General features: G+C 53.6%; 1 protein-coding gene across 1 annotated transcript in view; it reads left to right on the plus strand.

Moving 5' to 3' along the window:
- Window positions 1-24: 24 nt before the first annotated feature.
- The window catches only part of TRABD2B (TraB domain containing 2B), a 217317-nt gene continuing 191902 nt past the window's right edge, over window positions 25-25439 (plus strand). Inside the window, exons 1-2 of the mRNA XM_046663311.1 lie at window positions 25-745; window positions 2753-3313. Of these exons, the coding sequence (XP_046519267.1) occupies window positions 644-745; window positions 2753-3313 (663 nt within the window). The 5' untranslated portion in view covers window positions 25-643. The remainder of the gene's footprint in view (window positions 746-2752; window positions 3314-25439) is intronic.

Raw genomic sequence — 25439 nt, forward strand, 5'->3', positions numbered from 1 at the left:
GCCTCAGCCCCCCGCCCGGCCCGGCTCCGCGCCGCTCTCCCGCCCTCCTCTCTCCCTCCCTCCCGGCCGCGGAGCAGCATGGCGGAGCCCGGGCAGCGGCCGCGCGGCCGCCCGCCGCCCCTCTGAGCCCGGCTCAGGGGCAGCCGGGCGCCCCAGACCCGACCCCCGCCCCTGCCGCGCCCGCCGCCGCACTTGTCCCACCGCGCGCCCCCTGGAGCGCCACGCACCCCTGGGACCCTTGCGCGCCCCAGGTCCCCAGCATAACCCCGAGATCCCCGTGCGCCCGGGAATCCCGGTACTGCCCCGGGAACCCCGCGCGCCCCTGGACCGAGACGCAGCTCCGGGACCTCAGCGCGCCCCGGGACGCGCGCTCTCAGAACCCCGGGGCTCGGCCAAAGGAGCTGCGCGCCCTGGTGAGGGGGCCCCGCCCCAGAGGGACCCCCCTCTTCCAACAGACGGAGCCCCGCCCCAGAGGGACCCCCAGGTTTGGCAGGGACATCCAGCCACGCCCCAGAGGGCTCCCAGCATCCCGCGGCTGGAGCCCGGCGCTTCCGAGGAACCTCCGTGCTCAGCTGGGGGCTCCTCGCCCCGCTGAGGGGGCGCCGCCCAGGAGGGTCCCCCGCGCCCCGCGGGCCCCGGCAGGATGCACGCCGCCCTGGCGGGGCCGCTGCTCGCTGCCCTCCTCGCCACCGCCCGCGCCCGCCCGCAGCCCCCGGACGGAGGACAGTGCCGGCCGCCCGGATCGGTGAGCGAGCGCCTGCCCAGCCCCTCTCTCGGCCGCCCGGGCACTCCAGCCCCGCGGGGACCGTGGGTTTGGGGTCCTGCCTTCCGCGCCCACCTCTGCCCATCTGCGCCACCTCCGCCCGCCGGGCGCTCCACGGGCGCCTTCCCTGGCTTCTGCTGCTGGGCGCCGGCTCGCGCCGGGAGCAGGGTGGGCGACCCCCGCCGCTCCTGCCCCCACGCCGGCCGGCGCTCTCGGCTCTCCTCGGCTCGGCGTCCTGCGTGGACGTGTCCTCTCTGTGCCCTCTTTGGCTCACTTCGTTTTTACTTTCTTCCTGTCTTCACCTCTCTGTTTCCCTCTGCCCTCTCCTGACTGTTCCTGTCCTTCCTCGCCCTTCTCCTCTGCCTCCCTCAGACCCTTCCTCTGGTTCACCCTCTGCACGCTCGCAGGCGCCCCGCACTCCCCTGCCCTCCCCCTCGGACCTGAAGCAAACTTTCTCCCCGAGGTTCGTCCCCACTTCCCTCCTCTTCTTCAGCCCGGGCCCCAGCACCCGCTCTCCCAAGTGCCCCCATTTCGCCAAGAGGGGGCAGATTCCAGAGGACACGAAAGGAAGTGCCGGGGCTTGCTGGCCTCACAGTTCCTCGGGGGTTGAGTATTTACTGGTTCTCCTAATTTTTCTTCCGAACCAGGGAGTGCCTTGATTTCCCCCAGAATCCCTCCCTCCAAGTGTAAATTAATGCTTGAGAATAACCCTGAATTGGAGGCCAGGGGAGTGGAAAACGTTTTTGGAGGGTCCTGCCTCACTGCCCAGTCAGCAGGGCAAGGTGCACTCGGGACTCCCAACTTGTGCGAGTCAGGGAGCTGGGGCCAGCCGGCACTCAGAACTAGTCTGTCCCCAGTATGCTGGGATCCACAATGTTTAGTTGTTAGTGAAGTAAGGTGCTGTTACCTCCACCCACCCCCACACTTACTTTTCATTCCTGCTAGAATCAAGCAGGAAAATTTTACAAGTTGACCCAAAGCTTGCAGGTGGTCAGTGGGCAGTCCAGGGGTTTTTCTGGATGGAAGATGACTTTGCCTGAGAGAAATGATGGTCCCTTTCTCATAGCCCCTTAACTCCTGGCCCTAAACGGATCTGGAGAAGTGACCCCTGTCTCGGTGCCCCTCCTCTGCCCCTACACTGCCCCCCCATCAGAGCTTAGGTCATAGAAGATGAAGAGAATTGGGGTTGGAGAGCAAGCACACCTTTCTAGGGGGGAGCCAGGAAAGCACCCGGAGTATGTGCTTTCCTTGGGACTAATTCCGTGGAATCTTCCCCTCCCAAACCAGGGCCTTGAGACTCCCCTTAGGCTGCAGGTCCTAAAGCACTTTCTCATCTGCGGTTTCAGCCGGTGGAGCAGAGTAGCTGACACCCCAGACCTGCCCTCCAAAAAGAAAACTGTATCCCCCTGATGAATGGGAAGTAGCTGTTTCAATAGGCGTGCTATTTTTAATAGGCGTTCTGCTTTCGAACCGCTCTTGGCACGGATCTTCTCATGGTCGGGTTTAAAAGTTATATGACTTCCTCTCTTCTTGCCAGAGCAGGACTCTTGGTCCCCTTCTCCCCACCCTCCCCGTGAAACACCACGGGTGAAGGTTTGGCTTGGCCAGGCATGAATGTTCTCAGGTGGTGTGGCAGTCCCTGGCTTCCTTCGCTGCCTCCTTCCTCTGTGCCTGGCGCTACTCTTAGGGCTGATATACGTACATTGTGGCTTTTCAACCTCCCAACAACCCGTGAGGTAGTGGCTCTCACCCCCCATTGTACAGGTGGGGAAATTGAGTCTGTAGGAAGTGTAACAATGTGCTTAAGATCGTACAGTGAAGATAGGGCAAAGCCAGGATTTGAACGTGGGTCTTGCAGCTTTCAAAGCCCTTTCTCTTTCCCGTGGCCCCGCGCAGGTCTCTGTCTTCCATCCCCTCTTCCTCTGTGCCATCCCTGGTTTACTCTGCTGCCTTCAGCCTCACTGCCTTCCTTCTTGTCTTTTGCTGCAGCAGAGGGACCTGAACTCCTTCCTGTGGACTATTAGGCGCGACCCGCCAGCCTACCTGTTTGGCACCATCCACGTCCCCTACACCCGCGTCTGGGACTTCATCCCTGACAACTCCAAGGCGGCTTTCCAGGCCAGCGCCCGCGTCTACTTCGAGCTGGACCTGACGGACCCCTACACCATCTCGGCGCTGGCCAGCTGCCAGCTGCTGCCGCACGGGGAGAACCTGCAGGACGTGCTGCCCCGCGAGCTCTACTGGCGCCTGAAGCGCCACCTGGACTACGTGAAGCTGATGATGCCCTCATGGATGACGCCCGCGCAGCGGGGTAAGGGGCTGTACGCCGACTACCTATTCAACGCCATCGCGGGCAACTGGGAGCGCAAGAGGCCCGTGTGGGTGATGCTCATGGTGAACTCGCTCACGGAGACTGACGTGCGCTCCCGAGGCGTGCCCGTGCTGGACCTCTACCTGGCCCAGCAGGCCGAGAAAATGAGGAAGAGCACCGGGGCCGTGGAGCGGGTGGAGGAGCAGTGCCATCCACTCAACGGGCTCAACTTCTCCCAGGTAGGCTCAGCCGCTGTGCGCCTCTGTCCTCGTCCGATTGCCTTCCTCCTTCGGCAGCCAGAGCCCTGTCCTTCCCCGCAAGGAGAGGGTCTTTAGGGCTGGGCGGCAGTTCTGGCTGCTTTTGTGGTGGTCCGAGGGCTAACTGGTGTATGCTAGAATTGGAGGTAAGAGTTTGAGCGTTTGTTTCTATCCCCATGAGCTTACCTCTTGGGAATATACACTCCCACCTGCTGTGCTTGCCTGAGCAGAAAGAATTTCCCTGGGAGCATCAGAGTGATGGAAAACAAAAGAGGGAGTTGCGAGTTTGTGTCCCGCTTCCCGAGGCCCTGGGGTCTCAAGAGCTGGTCCCGAGGCCTTGGGGTCTCAAGAGCTGGAGGCGGTCCTCGGGCTGGTGTCTGTACGGAGGATGCACAATGGGGGATGTGGGATGTGCGTCCTGGGGCCCGCAGGCAGGGAGGTGTAGTGGGCCTGGCGTCTGGTAGCCCTGGGGTGCTGTTTGAGGTTAAGCACTGCCAAATTTCCCAGGCCCTTGCAAAGCTCCAGGCGACCCTCGGACTGCCTCTCTAGGCTGCGAGAAAGTCAGCAAGGATCGTTTGGGGTTAATAATTTCAGAGAAATGTGTTCACTTAAAGGTTGACAGTTCTGATTTCTGAACCTCAGGAGTGGGGGCAGGGAGATGGGAGGAGCTCCGGAGGTTTAAAGTCTGGCTGCCAGAGACCTGATCCAGCAAAATGTCATTAAAAGCCCTGTCTCCATGGGCAGAGGTCACTCACAACTCACTGGCCCCAAACCCAATTCTGAGGCCCTGGGAACAATGAGTTCACATCTGTGCCTTGAGAACGGGCTGTCAGTCCCGGGATGGGGGCTCCGCATCAGGGCTGGTGGCTCCTGCAAGGAGGCCCCGAGACGGGACTCGGCCCGATGCCCCGAGTGAGGCATGGTCCCCGAGATGTGCTCCTCCATTAAGGAAACGGCCCCATAAGTTGGCTGGGCTAGAAACTCTACCGCTGGGACCAGACCTGCTGGCTCTCCCAAGATGTTGCAAGCTCTTCACCAGGGAAACAGCGGCAGAAACTGATCCCCTTTCCGAGATCTCTGGCCTTTGTTTTTCCAGGGGAAATGCAATATTGTCCCTGGGGAGGTAAGAAGCCAGACTGATTTGCCGGCCAAATGAAAGGCGGGTTTGTCGGTTCTCCTGCTGGCTCTCCCATAATTGTGGAGTCCTTACCCAGAGGGCTCCGGTGGCAGGAATATTGGGGCAGTTAGTCACGCCCCGCAGGGTTCTGCCTATGCCTGACTCCTTCTCCACAGGGGAAAATCCTGTGCATTCTCTGGCCCAGCGCTGATTCCTCTGAACATACCGGCTTTCTCCCTCTGAAGTGACTTTTCCCTTGCCAGCCTCTGGAGCCGATAGCATCTGTGCTGGGTTCCCCAGCGCTCACCGCCCATCTCATTTTGCAGGCAGGTTTGTGGGAGGCCTCTCTGTTCAGGTCTGGCCTCGATGTCTTTTTTAGGCTGGGGAGGTAAGGGACCCATCGTCCCTCTCAACATCCTCTTTGTACCAACCACGGAGGAATCCGACAGAGCTAAGGGGAGCACACAGGCCCTCTGGGGAAAGAGCCCCTGGTTTTAATCTGTCTCTCTTAAAACAACAAAACTATCTTTCTTCGGGGTCTGGAAACACTGCTGTTCAACTAAATGACGGCTTTGGTAGGTTGAAAACATTTGCTGGAAAGTGTGTGAGGTTATGTTTGAGGAAAAGTTCCTGAGAGCCATTCATCGGCCCGCAAGGAGCCCGCTGACAGTCTCCAAAGCCCGTGTTTGAAGATCAAACAGACTCAAATCTCTGGGTTCAAAAACGCGCCCACCCCATCACCAGCCTGGGCCCGCTCTGAAAATTGTTCTTGGGTCCAGCTCCTCCAGAGGGCTGCAGGAAGCGCGTCCTGAACAAAGGAAAACAGGACTCCTCTTGGTTGCCTAATCTGCACAGCCTTCACCACCTGCCAGAGCGTCCGACCCCGCCAATTTGTCCTGTTATCATTTTGGAGTGAGGTGATGAAATCTCTCTTCCATCCCCGTGGGCAGCTGTGGGCGAACTGGAAAGAGAGGAGTTTTAGAGTCCGGGCAGATGGGGTTGTTAGGGATCCCCAACCCCAAAGTCAGAAATGCAGCAGCCTTCTCAGTAAAATTATATGCGCGCGTGCACGGTTTGATATGAACATCTGTGATGCATTATTGTACCGAAATATCTGTTAAGTGCATCAGATTTTTATTTTTTCTTTCCTCTCAGCATTACTGTTATTGCAAAATATTTGGGGGGGGGGCTGGCGTGCAACGAGAGAGGAAGGCGGGAAAAAGAAGTCTTAAATGAGAGTGCCTTTTTGTTAAGACCTGGGACTTTAGTTTTAATTTTAGTATTTCTCAGATTTTTACGTTTTCTTCTGAGCAGAAATACCATGTTTTTCCTTGCTAAGTGGAGAAAGAAAGCTTACGTTTGAGGACTCCACGGGCTGGAGGAACCACTGAAAAAGTTTCTTTCGCCTTTGCACACTTTGGAAGCTCAGGCTTCTTGGGCCTGGTCTCCGATTTCAATATAAGCTGAGAGTGTGAGACCCGACGTCACCATGAGTTTGCTATGTGACCTTGGGCGAGTCAGTTTCCCTCTCTGGGCCTTGTTTTTCCCATCTGTGAAATGAGACACGGGATTAGGTCCTCCCTTGAGCCCCTTCCGGCGCTGATGTTCCCTGGGGCGGTTATAATCAATTCCACGTGCTAGGCACCATGCAGGAGGCTTCAAGTGCTTTTCCATTCTGTTGGATTCTCACAACCTGATGGCTGTCTAAGGTGGGCACTCAGAAAGACTGGATGACTTGCCCGAGGTCACATGGCTAATAAGGAACAGAGCCAGTCAGCCTGACGCTCAATAAACGGTGCACCCTTCCTGCCCCCCCATGCTCACCCTCGAGATTTCCCCCGTCTAGGTAATTCATGTCTTCCTTCAGTCCTTTCTTCTGTTTCTTTCTCCCCTTTAGCACTTGAGGGCTTAGAAATATTATTTCTTGGAGAATTTATACTTAGAGAGAAATGATTTCCTTTGGCTGTGGCCTGGATTGGGCATGGTGAAGGCGGGTCCTCTGAAGAGCTCCCTGCTGTGTTCCAGACAGCTCAGCATGGTGGGCTGGGAGAGAGGAGACTTAGGGTTCCAGCTTGTTTCTAGGTCCCAGGTCTGGCTCTAAAGCCAATGACTTGTATCTGACTTTGGTGTTCCCATCTGTCAAGTGGGGCAGTAGTGACTAGCCGTTTGCGATGGGGCTGGTTATATGAGGACACGAGGAGACACCTGTGGGAGGTTTTTGAGAGGGTACCTAGATGGAGGTCCTGTGCCTGGAAGTCCGGGTGGCTCCAGGACAGGGAGAGAGGAAGGCCACATGGAATGTCTCATCTTGCCCTGCTGGCACCTTCTCCCAGCAGCCACACCCACTGCCCACCCTTTGTGAACAAGGTAAAGCTAGAGTCATAAGGGGTGGTGGCGGCCCCTGCCCTCAGGAGCCTGGGGATGTCTGAGCCTCAAGTCCAGATCTTGTGACATTCTTGGGACCTGCAGATTTCGATCAGCTCCGTCGGCCGCCTGCAGGGACTGGTACCAGCTGCCACTGACTTGTGGGGCTGATTTGGAGACCTTCTCCCTCTCGGGGCCCCGCCCTCCCCCCTCAGGCCAGTGGAGGCACCGGACCAGAGGCCCTCTAAGTATGTGGTTCTCCGAGGAAACGAGGACCCTGCCATTCTGCACTGCGCTGTCTTTTAACAAACATGCTGATGTTCCCCATCCACTGAGGAGCCTGCACACGCGGGCCTGGCCGCCAAGCCTGTCCAAAACATTTGTAAAATTCGACAGCCCCCCGGCCAGGGAGTTGGAAACCACACAGTTGTCATTTCTGAGCTCTGTCTCTGTGCAGGGTGCTGCAGTAGACCCTGGAAGTACCTCATCTCTAGTCCTCACGGAGGGCCGACCAGGCGTAGCATCATGTCTCTTTAACAGACAACAAAGTGAGGCTTACAAAGGTTGAGTCGTTTGGCTGGGGTTACATAGCCAGGCCAGGCAGACTCAGGGTTCAAACTCGGATGTGTCTGATGCCACAGGCCATGCTTTTCAGGCTTCTGAGAGATGAGCTGGTTTTCGTTTTTATAGTGAGATGGCATTATCTGGTGACGTGTGTGTGTGGTGGAGTGGAAGGAGACCATCATGTCTTGCCAAAATAATTAAACACGTTAGAGAGAGGTAAATGAAAAGTGCTGAGACAGATTTTCTCCCTGGCTTATAAATTGGATCTGAAGGTGATTCTAAGATGGGAGTTCACGAGGGCACCCCCAGCTTCCCACGGACCATTGTGAAGACAGCACCCCCAATACCAGCTCGGAAGGCACGACTGAATGGAGAAGGGTCTCTGTGGTTTGTAGTCAGAGCTCCTGTGTCTACCCCTGAGAACATATTATTAGGTGCTCAATAAGTGAATGAATGAATGGCCGGAAACCCTGATATGACCATCCCTGCTTCCCCTCCTCCTGCCATCCAGCCCTGTTGAATGAATGAATGAATGAATGAAGAGAGAGGCCTAAGCCACAGTGAAGAGCCCCTTCCTGGAACTCTGATAGTTCCTCGCCTTCCGACACGGACGCAAAATGTGGAAATCACCAAGTGGCTAGTTCAAATACAAAGCAGACTCGAGCCCTGACCCCATTCCCACCTTGCCTATAACTCTGGGCTAGTCCTTTCCCTCTCTGGGCCTCGGTTGCCCCCGCTCTCCCCTGGGAGTGTGGGCTAGACGATTTTCAGGGCCAGTTCAGTTTTGACGTCTGAGGTGGCCATGCTTAGCCCCCGCATCTTGGAGGCACTGGGCCACCCCGAGATTTTGAGATTTTTTGAGCCTGAGTTCTCGGCATTGGGAGGGGCTGCAGGCTTGTCTCTGGCGGGCTGCTGCTCATACCTCCTTGTCTGGAAGCCTGCTGGTTCTGGTGGGTGATCCTGCTGCCTCACGCTGCCAGTCTGCCTAGCAGAGAGAGCCGTAGCCTGTCGCGGCACGGTCCGCTGGCCACCTGCCCAGCCCTGAAGCCTCTCCTCCATCAGGACTCCCCTCTCTCACTGGCTTCCTCCCATTCAGCCAGAGCACCATGTGTCGGCACAGTGCTGGGAGCAGGGACCTGGGAACTGCCTGGTGTCATCCTGCAGAGGGTTCACTCCCCAGCCGGGGAGAGTGATGTTATTACTCCTTTTTGACAGCTGTGGAAGCCAAGGCATGGAGCATCTGGACGCTAGTCCCTCCCGTGTCCTGGTTCCCACACTTCACATGGAGACCCTGCTCTTGCTTCCTCTTCCATCATTCGTTCGCATCTTTCAGAACCCATCTCTCATTTCCCATCCTCCAGAATGGCCATTCCTGAGTCCTCCTGCCCTCCTGGAGCCTCCGTGGCAGCCACAGCAGCACTGACCAATGGTCCCTCAAGTCCACAGTACGAGTCCGTACTTGTGGCACAGATCTGTGTGCCCTCCCCCCTTGCCCGCCAAGGCAGCTGGGCACCCCCAAGGACCTCAGACCACGGAATGAGAGCCCCTCCGTCAGCTCTGGATCAGGACACAGGCTGGCCTAGTCTGCACCGTGGAACTCCAGGTCCTGGACTGGGGGATCTTGTTCTGGCGCCACCTTCACCCCGTGCCTCTGCAGCCTGCCACACCCAGCCCTGTGGTTGGGAGCTGTTCAGCAAATGTCTGTCACGTGGTGTGGAAGTCCCTTGGGGGACCCCTTAGCAGTGACCCCTAGCCATGTGTAGTCTCAGAACCTTTCTGTGCCCAGAGAGCTGTTTGCGTAGAGCCTCTGCTGGCACAGCAGGCTCTGCCCACTGCCTCTGACCCCGTTCACTCAGCCTTTAGCATTTAATATATTATCCCAACATAGAGGGCAGGAGCAAACGCAGAAGCAGATGCACAGGATGGCTTAGGTGCCTCCATCAAAGGAGAGTGGGGCCATAAAGCCAGAGGTGACCAAGATGTCACGAAATATTCTCATCTCGGAGTCAGAAGCGCACAGCATGAAGTCTTCCAGATTTACGGAATCTCCGAATCCTCAGCCGGGACTCGGAGGCTCAGGAATCTAAGAATGGTGAAATCTTAGAACCTTAGGCTCGCAGGCATTTTTGGACTCGAAGAATCTTCACGTCGTGAAATCTTAGCCTCTTCACTTTGAAGCATTTTCAGCTCCTAGACACAGACTTCTACAATCTTAGAGTTGGAAGGGCTCGTTCTCAAGAATTCCAAGAAGCCCCATCCGCAAACACATTGATCTCCTTCCCGCAACACCCCCGCCAGCCAATCCCAGGCCAGAGAGACAGGCTGAGCGGCAAAGCGCTTTGTGACGGAGATAAAAATGGGAGCGTGCCTTTGTTAATAGTTCCCATTTGGACATCTCTCAAAGCCAGGCAGAGGTCGCCTGGTAATGCAGCTTTCCGAGGGAGGAAACTGAAGAATGCGACCAGCGCCGCCAACTGCCAGGCGGGCTGCTGACGTTCTCCCCTCAAGTTTGCTTCTAAATATTATCCACTTCACTCCCTTTTATCTCCCATCACTGGCTCTCTGTCCGCCCACTTAATCCGCAGGCAGCCGGTGGCCCAGCCTTCAGCTCTGCTCAGTGGCTGCCAAGCCGGCTCTCCGAGCAGCTCCTCCAGGATCCGCAGGCTTTTAAATCTGCGCAGTATATCCGCTGGAACACAAAGCTGTTGCCCCAAGCCTGGAAACGCTGTTGCTTGTGCCGGGCCCCCTCCCTCTGCAGGAATTTCCTTTTTCTCTTCTACTTCTGAATCCTATGAGATTTCCACGGCTCAACTCAAAGCTGCGCCTCCTCCAGGAAGTCTTCCCAGAATGCTCCTAAACCTAATCTGCTTGGGAAGACTTGGTCCATAGCTTTCTTTGATGACCCAGCCACATATATTCTTTCCCTCCATGGTGTTGTATGGCATTTTATGATATTCTTTCAGCACTTATATATTTTATTTTATATATAATTATTACTGAGGCAGTCTTTTCTTTCCTAACAGATCCAGATTCAAAACCTCGCTCAAAATAGGCTCACAACAAAAGGAGACTGAATGTGTCCCAGTTATGAAGTTGAGGCTTTGTGGTGTATTCTGTGGTTGAGGTGTTGGCAGCTTGGATGCTGAAAGGGGCTGTGTCTTTGCCTCTGTGTTCACAGAGAGCCCTCGGACTCCCCACCTGAGGCCCCAGATGAGTTCAGGACTGTTGCTGGCCCATTTGGTCAGGCCGTCGTAACATCCTCGTCCCTGTGGGATTCTTTCTCTCCATCCAGGAACACTTCCCTGTTTTCTCTTCCTCGTCTGTTACCTGCAAACAAAGCCCTCTGTTTTTCTCTTTACTGCCCAGAGCACACGTGAGCCTCTCTGGACTCACCCCATCCACCCCACCTTATTTTCATTTAAAAATGTTTAATTTTATCCGTTACTTGCTACTTTGGTTTTGGGCTCCAGCGATGCTGACCTGTTCTAGTTCTCTCTCCCACACACAATCCTTGGTCAGCCTCCATGCATTTGCTTATGCTGTTCCCTCCATCTGAGAGCCCTTCCCAGTTTTTATCGTCTGGCTAACTCTTACGTCTCTGCAGTGGTTGGCGTTCCTGAGGGCAGTCATTTTAAAAGCCTGGACTTTTCAAGCAAACGATCCTTTATAGCCAGACTTTTATCCACGATCACCAGATTGTGGTCCTCTCTGGGCTGATGCCACTGTGTCATAACTCAGAAGTTTGAGTTTAGGTGCAGTGATGTCATTGGCTTTTAGCACTGTGGGGTTTTTTTTCCTTTTCTTAATTTCTTTGTTGAGGTATAATTTACATAACATTATATTAGTTTAAGATGTCCAACGTAATGATTCGATATTTGTATATATTGCAGAATAGCATGTGTTTTAAAAGGTTTGGTGGGCGTCTTAGTCTGCTCGACTGCCCTAACAACCGATCATAGACCCAGTGGCTTCAACAGCAGCAATTTCCCCCTGCTCTGGAGGCTGGAAGGCCGAGTCAGGGGGCCAGCACGGCTGGGTTCTGGTGAGAGCTCTCTTCCTGGCTTGCAGACAGCTGCCTTCTTGCTGTGACTTCTCACTGCAGGGGTAGGAAGGGCACAAGGGTAGGAAGGGCAGAAAGAGAGAGGGAGGAAGGGAGGGAGGGAGGGAGAGAGGAGTCGAGACTGAGAGGGCTAGCTCTCTGGTCTCTCTTCTTATAAGGTATGCCTCCCATCACAAGGACCCCACCTTCATGACATCTTCTAAACCCAGTTACCACACAGTCTCCATCTCCAAATACGGTCATATTGGGGGTTAGGGCTTCAACATCTAAATGGGGGGGGGGGGCACACAAACATTCAGTCCATAACAGTGGGTGAGTTGTACTTGGGCACCCTGAATGCCCGACTACCCTTGAAAAGAGCCGGAAGGTCATCAGACTAGGCCCATGCACGTCAGAGCCCAGGGGCCATCTCTGAGGCACAGCCTGGGGCCTTAGGACCTGTGCAGCCCCTTCAGTGGCACCTGCTGCTGGAGCCTGTGTTCCTCCACAGTGAGGAGGCCAGGTGGTTTCCTTGTGGGAGCCTGCAGGCTTTCAGATCAGTGACCACCATGGGCTCCCCCCGCAGGGGGCACACATGTTCCTCTGCTCTGAGGGTAAGACAGTCACCGGTCACCTTTTATTCTTGGAGTTCTCCCTTTTGTTCCCATTGGGTCAGGAAGGGCAGGGAAAAGCATTAAAATTGATTTCTCCTTTGCCCCTCCCTGTGAGCCTGTGTTCTCTGCATGAAGCTTCCCCCCACCTCCCTGATTCGGATCTGATTCCACCTTCAGGACCAGGAGTGTCTTTATGTACACTGCATGGGGCAGACTCAGCTCAGGAGCTCCCCATGGAAAGCCTCGGGCATGGCCTCCTCCAGGGCCCAGAATCATCGCACTTACCGCAAGTGTAACCTGGGTTGGTTATATAACCTCTCTGTGCCTCAGCTTCTTCATCTGCCAGTCTCATGGGATCGCTGTGAGGGTTAGTTGAATGACAAGTGCTGTAGCACAGGGCCAGACACGACGAGCACTCAGGAAACACTAACTCAGGGTTATTACTGTATTTTTAGATTAGCATCATTATACAATTTTTCAAGAAATGCTTTTTACTTCCTACTGTGTGCCAGGCATTGGGATATGTGCTGGAGATAGAAAAGTGAGCACCAACGATGATGCTGTTTCTGGGGTGCTCCCTTTCAGGGTGGGGAGGGGACCGGGCACAGGTGTCTTACAGTGCGGGCCGGGGGCGTGGGGGTGAGGCGGGTGGTGTGTTGTGGGCGCACAGAAGACGCACACTTGCCAGCCTGGGAAGAACTGGGGAGTGAAGCGGAGATCTGAAGGAGTAAGAGCGGCAAACGCTGCGGGTTCTAGGCCGGAGGGTGGGGGGGTTGGGGGGTGGGGGTAGGGTGGCTGGCGCTGCCCACCCCGGAGCCGAGAATTGGGCGGCGCGCCTGCGGCGGTGCGCGGGCTGTGGCGAGACCTGGTGAGCGAGGCCGCCTGTCTGGGCTGTGCCCTCCGGCCAGGCCGTCTCGGGGCCCGGGCGCCCCTCTGGCCCGCGTTCCGCTGCGCGGGGCGCGTTTCCTAGAGGAGCAGCGAGCCGACGGCTGCGCGGGGCCACAGCACCGGCCACCGCCCGGGGAGTTGGCGCCTGGCGGGCAGCCCTGCCCGGGGAAGCCCCAGTGAAGACCAATGGCAAGGCCTTTCTTCTTTCCTCTTTCTCTGTTTAAAGGACTCACCTGCTTCTTCCCCAGGTTATTTAAAGTTTCCTGGCCGGTTTTATCTCCCGGGGCCTTAGTGGGCCTTGGGTCCCATTTAAAAGACCTTTTTAGAAAGGAAGATGCGGGTGGCGGAGAAAGCCTTTTGGAAATCTTTCCGGCTCCTCTTTTAGCCTTAGTTCACACGGTTTCCCTCTCTCGAGCAGCTCAGCCTTGAGTTTGAGAAGACACAAAAAGCTCAATGGGCAATGATAATTCCAGCCATTTGCATCGCGGTTTGCAATTTCCAGAGTCTTTCACATGCGCTCCCGCCCTTCCGGCCCGTCCCCCGAGGACACCTGGAAGGAGGCTAGACCAGTTTCCTGCAAACCCCCTCCCCCAGCACCCTCCCAGTGTTAGGACTCCCAGTGGCCCCCTGGATTTCTCCAGCTGGGGAGCTGTAGCACCCACTGGATTCTGGGACATTTTTGAGCACCAGACCCTCTACTGGGGCTGAGATATAGCTTGAGGAGCTGTGGATTGGTCAAGGGATGGGTAAACTGAGGCACTTTGGGACCTCAGTAGTAATAATGCTTGGTCATTGTGCTTGACCTTGACTGGGATGTCTGGTTGACCCAGCACTGCCTAACCCCTATGGCCAGGCCTGCTGGTGGTCTTGCAGGTGATTTTATAGTATTCCGCTTCCATCAGTATAGTTTCGTGGGGAGGATGGGAAGAAAAGAATGTGGGAATCTGGGTGGAGACCTTGCAGGTTGGACAGGACTGGGTGCGTGGAGATGGGAGTGGAAAAGGCCACGCCAAGAGGAGGAGACCGTTAAGAACTGGGTTAAGTAATAGTTAAGCAAAAGTACCAGGCCTAGTAAATGCAGAGGCTATGGAGAGAAAAGTGTTTCTACCCCTCCCTCCGTTGGCTTTATTCTTTCCTTTCCCTACCCGGCTCCCAAGAGAGCCATTGTCATTTAGTGCCTATGGTGTGCTAGGCCTCGGGTTTATCACAATAAATTCTTAAAACAATCCTGAAAGGTAAGTATGCTTTTCCCCATTTTGAGGTCACTGGAGCTAAGTACTGTGTGCAAAATGATGGAGCCAGGAGTTTTACTTAGATATTTTGATGCCCTAAGAGAGATTGGACGAGAGTTGAAATTCCAGCTCCACCGCTTTGGCTGGGTGACTGAGACTCTGCCTCCACGTCTGCTCAAATAGGGCTCACGATAGTGTTTAGCCCTGGTGTGTTGCGAGGGGTGCACGAGGTGGTGCCTGTCAACCACACAGCACATGCCAGAGGCGGTCACTGTTGACTGTGCTGGTTTAAGCTGTGGTCACTTCAGTTATTGTTATGGGCCCTTCACACTGTCTTGAGGGGAAGCCCCTCCCATAGAGAAGAGAGCTCCTTATCCTTCAGTCTCACATCCCAAGTGTCGTCCGGAGCAAGGACAGTGGTTGGTTGGCCAGATTGGAACCACGTGGCCTGACCACCCGGAGCGTGGTCATTTTTTCCGACCATCTGCGGTGTGTAATGTCTGACCATATTCCTTCTGGTTTGGCTTCCCTGTGATCTCCCACTGCCCCCTGGAGTGGGGACACATCAAAAGGAGGGCTTGGAAAGTGTGGGCTGGAGACCTCGGCTGGAGGCCCAGATCTGCCGTGGGTTAGATCCTCGGCCTGGCTCCCCTTCCTCTGCTGCGCAGGTGGGCTGCCTGTGAACAGCAGCCACTCGGAGTTATGGGGAGAATCAGGCGTAAAGCCTGGGGCAGGCGGGGTTCGCCTCGGGTGCGCTGTGCTGTGGGGAGCCTCGGGGAGCAGGTGTGTTTCCTCTCCCCTTTCTCCCAGGGAGAAACACCCTGCAAATGCTTCGTGAGTTGAATTAGTTGTTATGAAACTGTGTCTCCATCCATTCTTTCCTTCGTTTGTTTAACAAGCACTCCTGGGAGCTACACTGTGCCAGGCTTAATTCCAGGTCATGAAAATGGGGCTGATGAGCAAGGGAGGGGTGGAAGGGACCCCAGAGAGAGGTGCTTCACAGCAGAGTGCCAGGAATGGGTCTGAGTCCTCTATATGATTGCCCCACTTAATCCTCACCACAACCTCTCAGGTACGCACTATTATTCAGCCCCATTTTACAGGTGAGGAGATTGAGGCACAGATAGGTTAATTCACTTACCAGAGGTCACACAGCCAGTGAGTGGAGGATCTAGAAATCATTCAGAAAGTCTGTCTGCAGGGCCTGTGCTTTCAACCTCTCTGCATCTAATGAAAAGGGACTGGCATCTGATGCAGGGGGCCAGCTCTTCTTCTGAGACTAGAAGTGCGAAAGATTGGGGAGGGCAAGGAGTTGATAGACTTCTGATGTTCCCTCCTGAGGAAGGCTGCACTCTGGGAAGGAGAGAGTGAGGTGGTCTGTTTGCCAGGACCTGCGGTGAGGAGGGCCTGAGCAGAGGCTGTGGCAAGGACTGAGAGCAGAAGCTGGCGTTGGCCGGTGAAGGGATGGCAGGGCAGGCAGAGGGCCCAGCAGAAGTGGAGGGTCTAAATTTGGAACTTCTCCAGTCTGCATGGCTGGGATCTTCTCGGCAGAGCTCTCCAGTGCAGGTCCGAGAGAGGCGCAGTGTGACAGAGGGCTGCCCCCAGCCCCTCAACCCTGAGGAGTCCCTGTTCACTTTGCCACGGTAGCTGGACATGATATCAGTTCCCACCTGTCTGTCACTGTTGAGCACTGACCCTGAGCCCCCACCCCTGGCCACTGGGCCTTTGCAGGGACTGGGGTCCTCTGGAGGCCTTCTGGATGCTCCCAAGATGGATGAGACGGCATCCTTACTGTCCAGGAGTTCTCTTTGCTGATGAAGATGCTCAATGTCTTTCTTTTTTTTTCTTTTGAGGAAGATTAGCCCTGAGCTAACTCCTGCCAATCCTCCTCTTTTTGCTGAGGAAGACTGGCCCTGAGCTAACATCCGTGCCCATCTTCCTCTACTTTGTATGTTGGGGAAGAAATCCCTTTTTTTTTAGGAAAAGATGGTCAATTTCTATACCATAGACTTCCCTTCCTTCTGAGGACCTAGCTCATACTCGTAGTGTACTTGGCAGTATAATGCCACCTGAGCTTAGTACCGAAGGACAGATGGGTGTTCCCTGGGCTCAGGAGGAGCACCATGCGTGGGGGCACAGACCGATGGTGATCTTGACCCAGACTGAGAGAACCTCCTTCCTGACATGTGAAGAATGCTTGCAGGAGGTGTGGCAGACTGGGGAATTGGCCACAGAGGCTCACTGGCAACATGGTGTAGGCCTCAGAATCTGTGTTGAGAAGCTTGGGCTTCATCCTGGGCGCACTGGGGGGCCCCTGTCCCCCATTCCTGTGTTCTGAAATTTATTCCTTCCTCAAACTAGAGCGTCTCACCCAGGCTCCAGAATTTCCAGGCTTGAGGAAGGAGCTGCTGGATGAGCGTCTTTTCCCTCATGGGATCCGGGATGCTCTGACTCCCGGGCCAGAGGAGAAGCACTCTCAGCTTCAGGAACTTGGTGGTGTTTTCTCTTAGAAACTGGATCGTAAAAGAGGTCTGGTAGCTGAATGAGATCAGCGTGATTAAATACATTATGGGGGCTTTTGTGAGGATGCCTGAGACCCTTATCACCATTTCTAAAATAGCTACTGTAGGATAGCATGTCCCTGCATCTCCTGTGACCCATTTGATGGCAGATTTGGGGGATTCCACCTGTTCAAAATAGGGATGGGGTGAGGCAGCCTGTTCCTGAATGCTCCCCAAGCAGAAGTGCAGGCTGGGAGGATCTGTGATCTGTAAATGGTCTGCAAATCGTGAGAGCACTGGATTGGGAGTCCAGTGGCATGCGCCCAGGCAGGCCCCTCCCCTCGCGGAGCTCCCTTAGCGGGGGCGAGTGCTTGGTAAACCATAAACCGCATCCCGCTGCTGCAAAGCCGCTCTCTAAGCTGCCTCTGACCTCACTGGGAAATGGCGTTTTTTATTTTATTGTCTTTTATGTGTTTACATGTCTGTCTCCTCCATAGATTAAGTTCTTTGAGGGCAGAAAACTCATCTAACGAATCTGGGTTGGCCCAGGGCCTGGCGCCAAAGACACACTGAGGGACGCTGCGGCTAGCTGTCAAATTACCGGCCGTATCTACACATCATTGCCTGAATATCGGGTGGAAAACAGAAAGTCCCCAGCCGCACCCCTGCCTCATTCCCAGATTTCCAGATGTTTGTTTCTAGGAGGTCAGACGTCCAGGCAGCCGCCTGCGTTTCCCACTGTGGCACCAGGTGTTTGGGCTTTGGTGGCTGTGACCACTTGACCACTGAGCGCCTTCTCGCCCTAGTGCTCCGGCCGTCTCCTTATAGGGCTGCGGTTTCCCGCTGATCCTTCGTTCCTCCGGGGCCCTGAGGGCTTGCACTGGGCCACCCTGTGGGTGGGAGTCGCTTCTCCTGGAATTGGAGGCATCTTTCCCGCCCTCCCCTCCACCCTGCTTCCTCAAGCGTCTGTGTTTTTTCCCCGGACACTGATCGGAGCTTCTGTTTGCTGGTCATTCCGTGATCCTCACACAATATAAATGAAAGCTGCTAAAACCAATAAATTCAAACCATGTGTGGGCACCGGGGAAGAGCAGGGACGTCAGAGGCTGCAGTGCGAGGTGGCGTCAGCTCTGACGGCACCCGAGCTGATTTGTATATGAGGGAAGTAAATATCCGAAGTGGTAAACAGCCTTGGGTCTCTCATCAGCACCGGGATTCAAAGGCATTTAATAGGAACACACACTCCCGGTCTCTTATAAACAAGGCGAGATTCTCTGTGTGTGCTGACCTAAGTTCTGCATTTTTATCTTTGGGAAAGCCAGCAGTCCTCGCCGGGAGACGGCAGGCGGTCTGGGCCATGGGGCTGGGTTGCGTTCTTTCTGATTTTGGCTGTTGGCCTAGTGCTTCTGCTTTGCAAAGGGCTACCTTTTCATCTCCCCTTGGCCTGGGAACAAATGGGATGGGTGGCCATTCTCATCCCTGTCCCGATGAGGAACATGAAGCCCAGAGATGTAAATTGACTTGCCCAAGATCATGTACCAGATGCGGTCTTAGCCGGGACGTCTCCCTTGTCTTCTTTAGAACCCTCTCGCTCTCCATTCCTTTTTCTGTGAATTGTACTTCTGTTCTCCAACTCAGAATCCCAGAGACATCCTCATCAGCCCCTCCCTCCCTTTCCCTCCCTTCCCCTCCCTTCCACTGTCTCCTGGAGCCTGGCCTTCTGCTGGTCTCTGCTTCCTCTGCTTTTTTATTCAGGCCATCCTGTTCAGGGAAGAGCCCCAGGAAAGGAACCAGACAGTCCTGGGATTGGGGTTGTGGTTTCTCTCCCTGTCAACTGCGTGGCTTCCCACAGGTTCCTTCCTGATCCCTCAGCTCTCACGTCTGTAGAATGGGGACAAGAATACCTGCCTTCTTAGGATGGGTGTGCGGACGGGAGGGAGCCCACGTGTGGGAGAATGCCCAACCTGCTCCGTGACGGGGGGTTCGCTTCACACACTTTCCTTCAGTTCTGGTCTCTTCAGGTGGCCTTCTAATTGCACTTAAAAATGGATTAATCCTTAAAATTGCATAAAACTGAATATACCACACACACATACACAAATGGGTAGATGTAAAACTGGGAAAACCTGAGTCACATCAGGGGGTTCTGTCAATGTCGCTTTCCTGCCTTTGCTGTTGTACTGTGGTTACGGGGGATGTCACCGCTGGGGGAAGCTGGGGGAAGGGTGTTTTTTCTTACAACTGCCTGTGAATCTATAATTAGCCCAAAATAAAAAGTTTAATTAAAAAAATGATTAACTCACCCAGCACCCCCATCCCCTTGCTCGTTTGGCTGTGCTCGCTGCACACCACGTACTGGTCTAGGTACTAGGCATGTATCAGAGCACAAAAGAAAATACTCCCACTCCACCTCCTTCCGGTCTTTGCTCGAAGGTGGTCTCCCCGCGTGACTGCCCTGTTTAAACTCACTACCCACTCCCTTCCTGTCCTTCCTCCAGAGCACCTGCCACCAATGGGCACCCATATATTTTACTTACTTATTTTGTCTGTTGCCCTTCACCCCCTCACCAGACTGTCAGCTCCTTGAGAGGAGAGATTTGGCTGTGTGTTATCTGTATCTTTAGCACCTAGACCATGCCTGGCACATAGTAGGCACTCAGCTAATTTTTATTGAATGACTGAGAGGTGACAGATGAGAAACAAGTCACGCTGTTACAGAAGATGTCACCACTGGGGGAAACTGGGTGAAGGGTATTATTTCTTACAACTGCCTGTGAATCTACAATTATCTCAAAATAAAAAGTTTAATTAAAAAAATGAGTTAACCTACCCAGCCCAGGGGGTGCTGGGCTGAAACGAAGCTGAGGAAGGTGTCGATGAGATGGTGGGGAAAATGTCGTTCTGATGGTGGGTTTTTCTGCAAACCTTGCAGGGCTCCCTGTCATGGGAGGGGTCAAGTCCTGGCTTCTTAGATTATAACCCACTCATTGATTCTCTTGTATTTGTTCCCTGGATGTTTCTCTGAGCCATTACTATGTGTGGGGACCCGACAGAGCGGGCTGAGATGAGGCAGAAAAGGATCTTGGCCCCAGGAGGCTTACAGGTGCGTAGGAGAGATGGAAGGGGAATGCAAACAGCACAGGAAAAGGAAGAATGAGCCGCTAGTGAGCCAGTCAGACTGCTGGAGTAGGGGCGCTGAGGAGGGCGGCTCGCTCTGGCCAAGGCCTTTGGGGAGGGCTCCATGGAGGAGGTGTCGATTCCTGACCTTAAAAGTCTGGGAGGATTTCAAAGCCTTTTCTGGTCTGGCCAGGCTCAGCCTACCAACCTCCTGTTCCATGGCTCCCTGCGAGTTCTGGACACCCTGGCCCTGCTCGTGCGGTGGCCTCTGCCGGGGGTGTCCTCTCTCCCTCCCTTTGTCTCTCCAAGTCTTCTTCCTCTTCCAGATCCAGCGTGGTCCTTCCTATGGGAAGGCTTCCTTGATTGTCCTAATTCCCACAGTCAGTCTTCTCTGAACATCTCTGCCATCTGTAGTCTGTGCGGCACCATTCGACCCCTTGGAAGAGAGTCTTGTGCTGGACCAGCTTCACTGTGGGTGGGACTTGACCCCCATCTTGGACAGGAGCTGGCTGCTCAGCCCAGCTTTGGCTTGGGCGCACAGTAGGCCCCGAGCAGTGCTTGTGGCTGGATGGACTTGAGAGCAGTGGGAACACAGGATTCATCCTCAAAGAGGACAGAATTTGTTATTTTTGTCATTGACCCAATTCTGCTAACCTTGAACCACTGGACGTTCAGGTGAGGGAGGGCTGAAGTCTGCCTGTATAGTGTTTCGGAGTGTGTTGTTCACAAAGTAAGGCTGCAGACGGAGGGAGCCCCCAGTGCTTAACAGACTGCAGGAATTCGTGGGTGTTCTAGCATCGTGCTGGCGTCTGTGCTCGGGACATTCGTACAAAAAGACGTGCATGTGTCCTTGCGTTGTTTACAGCTGTACATTCATTCACCTAACAAATGTGTTTTTTAAAGAAATTTGTTGTTTCAGAACAATTTTTGGTTTACATAATTATTGAGAAGATGGGCCAGAGAATCCCCATACCCAGTTCCCTCTATTTCGGCATCTTATGTCACCATGGGACATTTGCCACAATGAAGGCACCGATGTTAAGCCGATACTATTAACTGAAGTCCCTACTGATTCAGCTTTCCTCATTTTCCCCTGGCATACTTCTTCTGTCCCAGGGCCCCATCCAAGACACCGTCTTACCTTTAGTTGTCATCTCTCCTTTGACTCCTCTCGGCTGTGACAGTTTTTCAGACTTTCCTTGGATTTGATCCCCTTGACATTGAGTACTGATCAGCTATTTATCCCTCCATTGGGATTTGTCTGAGGTTTTTCTTATGATGAGACTGGGGTTGTGTGTTTGGGGAGGAAGACCAGAGATAAAATGCCATTGTCATCATATCGAGGGCTGTGCTATCCTCCTGACTTGTCACTGTTGACATTGAGCTTCATCACCTGCCTGCGGCATTGTCTGTCAGGTTTCTCTACAATAAAGTTACTCTTTTTCCCCCATCTTTCCATACTGTACACTTTGGAAAGAAGTCACTATGAGCATCCCACGCCTAAGGAGTGGGGCTCCCCCTCAGAGTGCCCAGTGTGTGCTGGGCACTGTTACAGATGCTGAGAATACAGCAGTGAACGAGACATAAAAGATTCCTTTTCCTGCATGGAACTTTCATTTGAGTGAGGGCTGAACAATGAATAAATAAGTAAATAATTTTAGGTAATCAGGGATCTAAAGAAAAAAGGGCAATAGGCGAGAGAGGGACCAGGGTGCTGGGGGTAGGGTGGGAGAGGAGCAGCTGCTTCGTCTCCTTGGGTTTGCCGGAGAAGGTACCTTTCGAGCTGAATCCAGAGGAGTGAGGAGGAGCCTACCATGAACACCTGGAGAAAGCATGTTCTGGGCAGAAGAACAGCAGATGCCAAGGCCCTGAGGCCCATTTAAGGAACAGGATGTTGTGACTAGAGCCCTGTGTGCACAGGGGACAGTGTCAGGAGACAGAGTAGAGAGGAGGTGGGGTGAGGTCTTGCTGCACCTACAGATCACAGGAAGGCATTTGGGTTTTAGTCCAACAGTGGAAACCATTGGTTTGAAGTGGGGGAGATCTGATTTGCTTTTTTATATAAAAGATGGCTTTGGCTGTGGTGCGCAGAGTGGGCTGTCTTGGGGGCAGGAGTGGAGGAAGCTGGGAGGCCAGCTTGGATGCAGCTGGACTAGTCCCGGTGAGGGATGATGGTGGCTGCACCTGGGGGAGCAGGTGGAGGTGGGTTCGGCTCCTTTTTGGAGGTGGCGCTGACAGTGCATCTGATGAGTTGCTTGTGGAGAGATCAAGAGACCAGTGCATGCTTGCACATTTTGGTCCATGGAGGTGCCATAACTGAAATTAGGGCAGCCTGGGGAGGAGCAAGTTTAGAAAGTATGAGTATAAATACCAGGGGTTCATTCTAGGAGCTCCACCAGAATCCGTTTATCAGCACCATTGTGACCAGCACCTCTGGGCTGCATCACATACCTGGAAGGATAAATAGTGTTCTGTTTGTTGATTCAGATGCTGCCTGTCTCCTCGGTAGTCCACACTGTTGAAGTATGAGATGCAAACGCAGATGTCCATGGCAAGCAATCTGCATGTGAAGAGCACCTCGGTTACCCTGGGGCCTGGCCACCCACTGTTCCCTGCTGAACATGTGCCAGCCACTGAGCAGGAAACTTATGTGCCTCTCCCAGTGCCCAGCCCATAGGGATTTATTTGTCCTGTCCCACCTGCCACTAAGTAAGCATATATTGATTTGTGTTGAATTATGTCCACAGTAAAGTCAATCAACAAATATTTACCTAATGGCAGCTACTATGTAATGCTGTCTTAGGTGTGGGCCGTGGTCCCTGTCTAGGTGGGTAGATAAGACCTAAGTGTAGTAAGGGGGCAGAGTGTGGGTACCATATCCAGCAAAAACGCACAGCCATACATGCACAGTTGGCCACAAGAGAGGAAGTGCACGTCCCTGGGCACACCTGGAGGCATCAGGGACGCCTCCCTGGAGGAGATGGAAAGAGAGCTGTAAATTTGAAGGGCTTTGAGGGGGCTGGGCCCTGTGGCCAGGGTTTTTATTAGGGAATTGGAGGGAGAAAGGCTTGGAGAGGTAAAATTATGGCCCATCTAGCAGCATGGGGTCAGAATAGGTGCTCAGAAACTCTCTGTTAGATGAGTGGGTGATTGGAAAGTGGGTTGGTACCACTGCCTGGAGGGCCTCGGATGCAAGGCTGAGTTGTCCAGCGTCTGCTGTGGGCCGTGGGCCGTGGGGAACCACTGCCGGATATAATCAATGTCTCAGAAGACTGGAAGGAACCGGAACCTCAAGAAAGGCTTTTGAATTTCTAGCCAGTATTTAATTTATTATAATAATAATGATACTGCTAATAATAACAATAATTTTTATAACTACTTAATTAGCATTGTTTTTGCCGGAGAGGCACAGAGAGTTGCATGCTCGGCCCCGTCTGTGTGTGATTAGGGGTTACCGACTGAGGCCAAGAGGGAGTTTTTATCTTGATGTTTCGCTGTGTTCTTTCCTCCTTGCTCTCTGCTGATAGTCACTCTCTGCTGGCTCTTTAACCTGTCTGTGTTCCATGAGATACCACAAAGCACCGTCTTTGACAATGTACATGTGCCAAATCCTCATTAGAACATTTACTCACTTAGGGAGGTGGGGGTGGAGGGCCAGCGGGAATGGAAAGAAAAGGCCAGATTGCTTTGATTAACTGCATTTTTCTTTCTGGGTGAATGGGAAGGCTTCGGTGGGAATCTCAGTTATTGAGGCTTTTTCTAGGAAAGAGTAAGAAAAGCCGTTGCGGAGGTTCTGGAGTCTTGGTGAGCAGTAGGTGTTGAGCACCTCTTGTGGACATGGCGCTGGGCTGGATGCTGTCAGGGAACCCTGGAAGAAGGCACCTGTCTTCCCCTGGAGAAGGTAGTGTGTGTGAGGCAGGGAATTGGGGCCAGGCAGGTCTACCTGGCACCAGGTAGACCTCAGTAAATTCTCGTTGATTGGATAGGCCTTCAACCACATGGTAATTAGTTGTTTTAAGGATTCAGGTTGGTAAGAGGTCACTTCCCACAAGCTTCGCTCGCCTGGGCATCATGGAAGGAATGGTGTTAGATATAGGCCTTTCTGCGCTCGTAGCGGTCCCCAGGTGTCCAGCTTCTCATGGTTTTCTCCTGAATTTTGAGGTTGTTTCTCTCCACTCTGTGCATAAGAGACCTGACACTCTTCAGAGGTTAAGAGCTTCATCAATGCCACCAGGAGAGCAGGGACAGCTTCACTGGGCTGGCTCGGGGCCTGGCAAGCAGTTCCTACACAGAGCAGGTTCTCAGTGCACAGGTACTGGATGAATGAAATATTTTGGGAATAAACTGTGTTGGAGGTCTTCTTCAAGTAGGATGTATAACTATGATACAAACCCAGGCCTTCCATTTCCAACGCCTGATTTCTTTTACCATACTGTCCAATTTCATTAGGCAGAGATGGGGTGTTAGATTAGATCACTGTTCAAAAATATTCACTCCCTGCCCTGCCTTCCCTCAGCCTCCAGAGATGTGGGGTTTGGCCATGTGGCTTGCTTTGGCTTCATGTCGGGCAAAGTGTACTTCCTGGCTCCTTGACTTTGGGCTCTGTCATGTGACTTGCTTTGGCCAACGAGACGTTAGCAGACATGAAGGGAGCAGAACCTCAATGTGCTTGCTTAGTTGGGCTCACCCTGTTGTGCTTCTGTTCACCACCATGAGAAGAGATTGTCCCATGTAGTTGTCGCCGCTCCAGCCTGGGTCCCAGAATAAACGCAGCAGACCCAAGCCCAACCCACAATGAAGAGCGAGGCCCAGATGGACACACAGCTTGAACCCAGCCATCCCAGATCAGCCAACCCTTTGCTGACCCACAGGAAAAAGAAGTGATTATTGCTTTAAGCCACAAATCCTTGGGGTGGTCTGTAACCCCCCAGTAGCTGGCTTGTACAGATAAGAAGGGCACCACAGGCAGGGGCTGGCCCATAACACATGTACTGGAGGGAAAGAGGGAATGAGAGATGGCAGCTGAGCCTGGAGGTATAGGTTTCAGTGAATCTCAGAAGGTCTTGAATGTCAGTGTAAGGAATTCGATTATTTTCCAATAGGCAGTGGGACCGTTGAAGGTTGTTGAGCACAGAGGGATGAGATCCAAACCAGCTATAGACGAGTAAATTTGAAAATAAGTGCAGAACCATTAAAATGAGAGGAGAGGAGACTAAGGTCAGTGGACCTGAAAAGCTGCTGCTATTTGCTCTTGAGTGTATCCCAGAACCTAGCACTGTGCCTCTTATGTAGTAGGTACTTATACGATGTTTGTTGAATGAATAAATGTATAACAAAATTGTCTAGGGCTGTGATAATGAGGACTCAGACAATAGAAGTCTCTGATAATTCAACTATTTCCCTATTCATTCATTCACCAATATTTGTTGAAGTCTCAAAATGTACAAGTACTTTACTCTGGATCAGGGCTGGGGAGAGCCTGAGGAGAGATCTGCGGGGTCCTTCACCGTACATTCTGGAAAGAGAGTCTGGCTGACAAGGACGAAGGGCTGGAATGTGAGAGTGAGAAAGGGTTTGGGATGTGGGAGTGGGCATGGGAAAGGGGAAGGCACGCACCCCTCTCTCAGTCATGAGGACACAGTGGGATGAGCATCAGTTCCTCTGGCCTCACC

This window comes from Equus quagga, chromosome 5, assembly GCF_021613505.1.
Source record: "Equus quagga isolate Etosha38 chromosome 5, UCLA_HA_Equagga_1.0, whole genome shotgun sequence".
Taxonomy (NCBI): domain Eukaryota; kingdom Metazoa; phylum Chordata; class Mammalia; order Perissodactyla; family Equidae; genus Equus; species Equus quagga.